This window comes from Chelonoidis abingdonii, chromosome 1 (assembly GCF_003597395.2).
Source record: "Chelonoidis abingdonii isolate Lonesome George chromosome 1, CheloAbing_2.0, whole genome shotgun sequence".
Taxonomy (NCBI): Eukaryota; Metazoa; Chordata; order Testudines; family Testudinidae; genus Chelonoidis; species Chelonoidis abingdonii.
This window is the reverse complement of record NC_133769.1, coordinates 333355701-333363802: the sequence shown is the minus strand read 5'-3', so window position 1 is coordinate 333363802 and position 8102 is coordinate 333355701. Positions and strand designations below refer to the sequence as shown.

At 34.7% G+C, this 8102-nt stretch overlaps 1 protein-coding gene across 1 annotated transcript in view; it reads right to left on the bottom strand.

The window, feature by feature from the left end:
* XPO4 (exportin 4) overlaps positions 1–8102 on the bottom strand; it is a 178860-nt gene that overhangs the window by 11516 nt on the left and 159242 nt on the right. The window contains exons 16-21 of the mRNA XM_075061666.1: positions 7418–7592; positions 5448–5741; positions 3996–4176; positions 2371–2489; positions 1225–1355; positions 300–417 (exon numbers count right to left, since the gene is read on the bottom strand). Of these exons, the coding sequence (XP_074917767.1) occupies positions 300–417; positions 1225–1355; positions 2371–2489; positions 3996–4176; positions 5448–5741; positions 7418–7592 (1018 nt within the window). The remainder of the gene's footprint in view (positions 1–299; positions 418–1224; positions 1356–2370; positions 2490–3995; positions 4177–5447; positions 5742–7417; positions 7593–8102) is intronic.

Here is an 8102-nt window from a genome sequence, read left to right as displayed (position 1 = left end):
CGCTACTCCTCTCGTCTGGGAGGAGTTCCGAAATCGATTTAAGGAGCCGTTTAACTCGATATTAATGACGACGTTGTGTGAACGGGTACAGCGTTAAATCGGTATATCGGCCATTAAACCGATTTAAAGTCGCAGTGTAGACCTGGCCTAAGTTCTTTAGGGCAAGGACCGTCTCTTATAATGTGTTCATACAGCACTTAGCCTAATGGGGCCTTGATCTCAGCTGGGGCCTCTAGACACCACTGTAATACAAGTAATAAACAAAATATGGCAGCGTAATTTGCAAATAGACATTTTACCTTAAGAAAGTGCCTTGTTGCTAGAAATAGTGATGAATCTGTTTCTTGTGCTTTAGCACATTGTTCTGCTAATGGTGTTAAAGCTTCCAGACAGAGCTGGCAAATCTCAGAACTCATCCTGATAATCGAAGTGTCAAAGAAAAAGCATCAAAGAATAAGTCAGATTTTCTTTTTAAGTTGTGGTAAATTTCTAAACAGCATCACTAGAAAATGTTTTCATGAGTACATGTCCCAGGACTGACTTTACTTTTACTAGAGGGCTTTAACAAAAAGATAGGAATCGACTGCATCTTTGTTGCCCTCTTTTATTGGCTATACACTGTAAAATAATTCTGTCATCTGTGACCTGACATTTTCAGAAACAGTCCCTTATGGCCAAGCTTCTCATCTGTTTTTGACACATGCTGTAGGTTAGTGAAAATGGTACTCCCTATTATAAAGGGAGAGCCCACTGGCAATATGACAGGAAATACTCTGGAGTCAGCCCAGTAGAACAGCAGTAGAATTTTGTATTACCAGTTGAGAAACTAATTCAGGAATAGCTTTGAGATACCACCTGAAGGCTTATGAAGTCAGATTATCTGTGAGATGAAATAGTAGGGAGGAGGCAATAGAGGTTGCCAGCAAGAACACACACACATTAAACCACTTAAAAACTACATTAAATAAATGTTATGGGTCTAATTAAATTCAGTTAAGGCTAGAAACTCAGCTGACATTCCAATAACTCCAATAATAATAAAACAGAATGCAAGGGCAAAATTGAGAGAGGAAAAACAACTATAACATTACTATTATATAAGCAGAGATAAACAGAAGGAAAAAATAGAAAAAAGTAAAGAAAGTTAAAATTTCTAAATTTCTTCACAAAAAAAGAAAAGAAAAGGCATTTTGAAGTTGGATATCCATTCATTGTAAAGGATACGATGACATCCCTAACTCCAATGAGTACATTAGGCTCTTAAAAAGGTCTTCTGGAAGCTGAGGAATTTTCTCAGGAAATATCTCACAGATGAAGGTGATTAATTTGTAGTACTGATTACACAGAGATGGAAACTGTCAAAAGAAATATATTGGGAATTTTAGACTCAAACAGTTCTGTTTTAATACTGTTCCTAAATTTCTGTGGAACAAACAGACAGAACTGAGACTGATGCACTCTGCTGAAAAGAAAGGTAATTATTAGCCGATACAAACTTTAATGTTACAGTCCTCAGCATATTGCCATTCCATTCATTTGATTTTTATGGTCATATAACAAGAGTTATGCATATGACATGAAAGCCTTAAAAAGCATCTCCCTGCCCCCCCCCCCAAATCAGTGTTATCCTAGTAAAGAAATATAAAAGTAATGATCAATCACAAATGCAAAATATATAATATTATGTGTTTTTCAAAATGTGAATAGTTTTAATAATTGTCAAATATGGATAAGTAATAAATCAAACTTTCACGAAGCAAATGACAAAAGAAAAGCCACAAGAGAAGGGACCCACGACAGGAGAGAAAGCTGGCAAGTGAATGAACAGCAATGCAGACACTTTTTAGATCATAATGCATTCCCCAAGAAAGTGCATGAAACCACACAGTAGGAAATTGTGGAATAATCTGCTTATAGAACAAGTTTCTTCCTATCCCCCATCAGTTAGTTGTTGATTTATGCCATGCAGCATGAAGATTTATATCCTTTTTTATCCTATCTAATGTTACAATAAATATTCTCATTCTCCATATAAATGTTTAATTCTTTTTTGAATTCTATGATAAAATCTCAACTCAATTCAAAATAAGATGACTTGTGGCAGGACTGACTTTTTAAAAAAGGACAAACTTTGTCTAGGTCCTCCATGTATAACTCTCTTAGGCTCTCAGGGGCCGGAGAAAAATTCCTTGCATATACAGTAAAATAAATCCTAGAAAATGCATTGTATTTAACTGCCAAGCTACATTAACCGATCTAATAACTTCAAAGTTTAGAAACCATCTAAAAGCTTATATATCTTTATAAGAAGTTTACATTTATTATGTGTGTGTGCATATATACCGTACATGTATTTTAAAATATACTTACTTTCAGCAGATCTTGTGACATTAATGGGAGAACTAGATTAACCCCATATAAGACTACATCTGCTGCTGACACAGATCTATTTGCAGCTTGTCCTGGCTCATGTCCTCTAAATACTTCATCTATAGAAAACATATAAACCTTTACTGTTAACACATTAAATGTAAAAGGAGAGATCAGACATACTGAAGTGTCTCATTTTTATGCAAGAGGCCAGATTTCTTTTGTAAAAAGGACAGCAAATACACTATGAGTTGTGATAGTTTAGGCTGCAACTTCATCCTATGCTTAGGCCCACTGTGTCTAGGCATCACAATACAGTACTCCAAAAGATCCTATAAGAACAGGAAATATCAAACGCTATGAGTATGCCTTAGCATTTAGGAGTATGTTAGAACACAGAAAACTTTGTTTATTTCAAAGTAAGGCTTCATAACTGCATTTCCTATCAACTGGAACACTAAAAAGCAAGAATATTGATTTCACTGGTGATATTAACATCCACACAAACCTTAACTTGTGTCTTAACACCTGATCATAATACTGAAATGCATTCGGACTCCTTAGTTTCATGACAAATTCCCTTTCAAATTCTTCCATATAACCAGCCTCAATGCAGACATTCAATTCCTCATAAGCCTGACTCAAAAACCCAGCCTGTATTGTGACCTTAGATTAAGATATACTGGCTACAGATCTAGGTCTAATGGTAAAGTCTTTGTCTATTATTTAGAGTTTAAAAATAGGGGGCCAGAATTCAGTGCATTTGAGACTGTAAATAACTATGTGAGTGCACTGCAGTTGGTTATATCTTCGGAGGCACTCAGAGCTAGTGATGAGCATTAATATAAATACCTGGATAGACAGATAGATACAATTTCCTTTTGTTCTGTGCCTTCTGCACAGAACTTTCTAGGACTTGGTAAAGCTTGAACATTGTGTTTACATTTTTTAGCTTATCTAAAAAACTGTTCAATATAGTTAAATTATACCTGGCATATCAGGTTTTCAACTGATTCAATTTTAAATAGCAGAGATCATGAAGAAAAAAAGAGACTGGGATATACAAGAGAAAACTTAACTAAACCATAACTACATACCACAGCACCGGTTCTGCGAATTGCTGAGCATCTACACATACCGCTGAAGTGCCGCTGGAGTGATAGAGCTCAACACCTTTCAGAATCAAGCTCTTCTATCACACGCTGAAATGTCTCTGTTTTAAACTATACCCTAATTCTGATTTAATTGACCTTGTTTTTGATAACTACCATTGCTTTATTTCCAGATCAGTAGCTTCTTCTAGTTCAGATTTCAAGTTGTTCAGTATACAAACAATGCAACAAGAACAATGGCCCATGAATTATATGCATTCTTCCCTCAGCTAAGAAAGTCTGAATATTAAATACTATCTCAGAATGTGGAAACTAGACTCTCTAATCTCCACTCATACATTACTTGGATAATTAGTTCTCTCTCTCCACAATATTTTTGCTATTTTTTTTAAATCAATGTAAGATAATTCCTCAAAAGAAAATTAGCTTATTTTGCAGACCATCATTTTTGCTCAAAAATACCCAGAATAGTTCACCAATACTTGACGCTTTTCATCTCCAATTTCTTCATACCTGTATCACTGAAATCTATAAATTCTTTTGACAGAAGGTTAGTAAGAAGCTCCATAATAAGAAGAAGATCCTGGTATTGGTCCTCTTCTGCTGTAACATCTATTCGCTGCCGACCTAAATTATTCTTGGAATATACTTGAAGTAGAGTCAGGCAGGCCTCATACAAATTCATGGCTTTGGACTGCAACAAAAACAAAACAGGAAGTTAAATATGTTACATACTATATATACTAGCATATTTAACATTGACTTTTTAATGCTGCTTTTGATGCTGCTTGGCTGACAATACACCAGTGATTTTGATTTCTTTTCTATTATCTGTTACTATTTAGTGTAATAGATACACATAAAAGTGTTAAGGAAATAGATATTCCTTACATAACATAACTAGCTAGCCCATTTACTCATGTACCAGTGACTACAATACTTTAGTAGTATAACCATACTTTTGGCAGGTTACCCCAAACTTAAAAAGAAAATTTTAAATCAGAAGTCTATATATTAAATGGTTTTGGACAGGCTGACATTTCTTGCCAAACTCATGAAATTGTTCAGAATTGCAGATTCAGAATCTCTAGGGTCTTGCTCACACTAGCACATTTTGTAGCTTTAATCCACCATTATGGCAGATCCAATGGCGGTAGCTAGGGTTTGTCTGGATCAGGGAAATTTGCACAGGTATAACTATACCAGTACAAAGTCCTTACGTAGGTACACTGCACTGGTAACTTACTGAGGTAAATCACGCCACTGAAAGCCATGTTTAGCACCAATGCAATGTCTCTACATTAAGAGTTTGCACCAGAAGTTACACCAGTGGCAAGTTGCCCTAGACAAACCTTCAGAGAAAGTTAAACATGGTAAACACACCCTGAGCTGGACTAAAGATGAATTATAGGTAAATTTGTTAGTGTATGCATAGTCTAGCTGTACTTTTGGGTTACCTTTTCAGAGACAATATATGCACTCTCACTTATAGACAAGGAAAGATTATTTAGTACATCCAAAAGTTTTCTGAATGATATAAGAGGTAGAACTGTGGGATGCTCTCTCTTTTTCCAGTCTCCAGTCAGTGTACTTGGGTTTTACTATAGCAGAAACCTGTAAATGGATTTGCTTGTTTTATCAAATCTGTTTTCTTTTAAAGAGGTCTATTTCCTTTTAATAACATATCAGTTTCAGTGAATTATGTTCTTTAATGGATTATATAAAAAATAAGTTAGATGTATTATTTTAAAAGATCAATGAACCTTTTGATGTCTACATTTTAAATACGTTCACTCCGTTAACAGGCATACATTTAAGAGGGCTCAGCTCTACAATATTTCTTCCTATTCAGCATTTAAAATCATTGTGGTTTACTTGATTTAGAGACTATGATCTCATTTTGCATGTGCGTGCATGCACGCAAACACACACACACACACACACACTCTTTTTGGTCCCATTTACCTCTCCGAGATAGCATATTTGTTTATGTGCAACTTCAACAAAAACTTCTATTATGAGGTTAACAGTCTCTGGTGTGTTTTTGTACACCTCCATTAATCCAATGCAATTGGTAAGGAAGTCCATCAGAAAGTTAAAGAGTATTGCTACATTATCTATCTGGGTAGCCTCAGCAATGCCACAAAGTGCTTCTAGTGTGGCAGTGATTTCCTGTTTCACCTCCTCCTCTTGACAGATCTGTTGAAAGTTTTCTTGGTTTATCACATTCAAGAATCGCTGCTGAAGTGGCTGAAGAACCTACAGAATCAAAAATTAAAACAGCCATTTCTGATAAATGTATTCTTCCAGTTTAATACATGTAGTACTCACAGTTTCCTATCAATTTATTAAAAATTCAGGTGTTTATAGCACACAACCTTTCCCACTCTTCCCACCTACAAAGCACTGGGATTCACCATTGTTACTCCAGTTTTACACTGGTGCAATTCCATTTATTTCAATGGAATTAAAACTGGCATAAAACTGGGGTAACACAGTGATTAATCAGGCCCATTAAGTGAATTTTAATTTAATCTTGCCATTCACTATCTCTGTTAGGGGTCCGTTTCAGCATTATCTCTTGCCAACTTATTTTCTGCCCACTTATGGTGTTCAAATTCCTCTCTACTGTGCCTTTTTTTGTCCCCTCTGGTATATGAATCTCCTCCAAATTTGGTTTCACCTGAAAGTTTCTTTTCTATTCTAGCTAATTAATGAAACTGTTAAATAAGATCAGTCTTAATTATCTTTGTGGTACCACACAACATACTGCCATCTATCTTTTTTTTTTTTTTTTTAAACTATTTATTTAGGAAGTTAAGTTTACAAATCCTTGCCATGTAAATACCAGAGCCAATACAATAATCATTACAACACTGACCTTTTGTTTAGAGAAACATTTTTAGTCTTCCAGCCTATGTTCAATCTGCATGATACTGTTGATAGCTAAGCTAATTTGATCTAATTTTTGAGAGTTTAGTTTTTCAAGACAGTCATAGCTTTACAAAACCCCAATATATTACCAGTTCCTCTATGATGTTCCCTTTCAGTTATTAATTTTGTAAATTATCAAGCAAGCAATTAAGTTTTTCACAAGATTTATTCTTTATAAACCTATGGTGTTTATTGCTCATGTTTCAGTTACGCTCTAGGGCCAAGATGCTTCATTATTTTCTCTCCATATACATTTTATTATTTTACAGTAGAACCTCAGAGTTATGTACACTAGAGTTACAAACTGACCAGTCAACCACACACCTCATTTGGAACCAGAAGTACAAAACCAGGCAGCAGCAGCAGCAGCACACACACAGTACAGTACTGTGTTAAACATAAACTACTAAAAAAATAAAGGGAAAGCCGCATTTTTCTTCTGCATAGTAAAGTTTCAAAGCTGTATTAAGTCAAATACTCAGTTGTAAACCTTTGAAAGAACCGTAATGTTTTGTTCAGAGTTACAAACATTTCAGAGTTATGAACAACCTCCATTCCTGAGGCGTTCATAACTCTGAGGTTCTACTGTATTGTTGCACTTTGTTAAGCCTCACAAAATACATGGAATCTTACAAGGATCATATAAACTAAAAGGCTACCAGGGAAAGAAGTGAGATTCCAAGACTTCAGTTTTAAGGAACGCTCTTTTCTTTTTTGATAATTAGTCATTTTAATCTGACCATTTCAGAATTTTTTAAAAACAACATTTATGAAATATGATTATAAAATGACCCTCAATGTAATATTAATTGGTCACGTTTAAATAACTGGTATCTTACGTACCCTGTAACTGGTACCTTATAAAGTTTAGGTAAAATAAGAATCACAATGAAATTCTAATATTAAATGAGTCTTTAAAGATGTTCTTTGTGCATCAGTAATGTTGAATTGAGTTACATTGCGTGCTGAAATGAAGGTGACAGAAATTTAAAATGTCTTACCTCTGTCCAGTATTGCTGTTTTGTATCTGTGTCCATATGAGCAAAACCTCCTAAAACTAGAGCTTTCATTAGTGTTCTCTGAACAGAACTGGACAAAAAGTGAAGAGGTGGGCTTCGCCTCGCAAACTGCTTAGCTAAATTCCACCAATTCTCACACTGAATTACTAAATTTGCCCTAAAAAATAAAATAAAAATAAAAGTAAAAAAATTGCTTACTCATAGAAAATCCTTTAGAACATATACAATCTGATTGCTTTTACCAATTATTCTTACTAGAAATTTTGTTAAAAGTTCTAAAGTATTCATTTAACCTAGGATTTATACCTTAGTCTCTATTCTTTGTGACATTCATCTTATTTAGGCCTCATTTCTAGATTTTTGTAAAATTTAATTTATAAATCATTTAATTTATGAGTGAAAAAAATGGGAAAGCACTTTGTAGAGTCACATAATACCCTTTATTTGACATCTTGCATGTACTGAGCTCAAGCAGTTGAGTTTTGTTGTTATAACTCTGAGCCTAGAGACTCTCTAGTTTTAGAGAATTTACAGGAGATTCAGATTAAGCAAAAGAAAATCTGTTTTATCACTGAGTTCTGTTTAACCAAAAGAACACAAACCAGCAAAGTCTTTAGTCACTGTTCCTTCCTGCAGCTTGTCAATCTGTACACATCAAAACAACAAC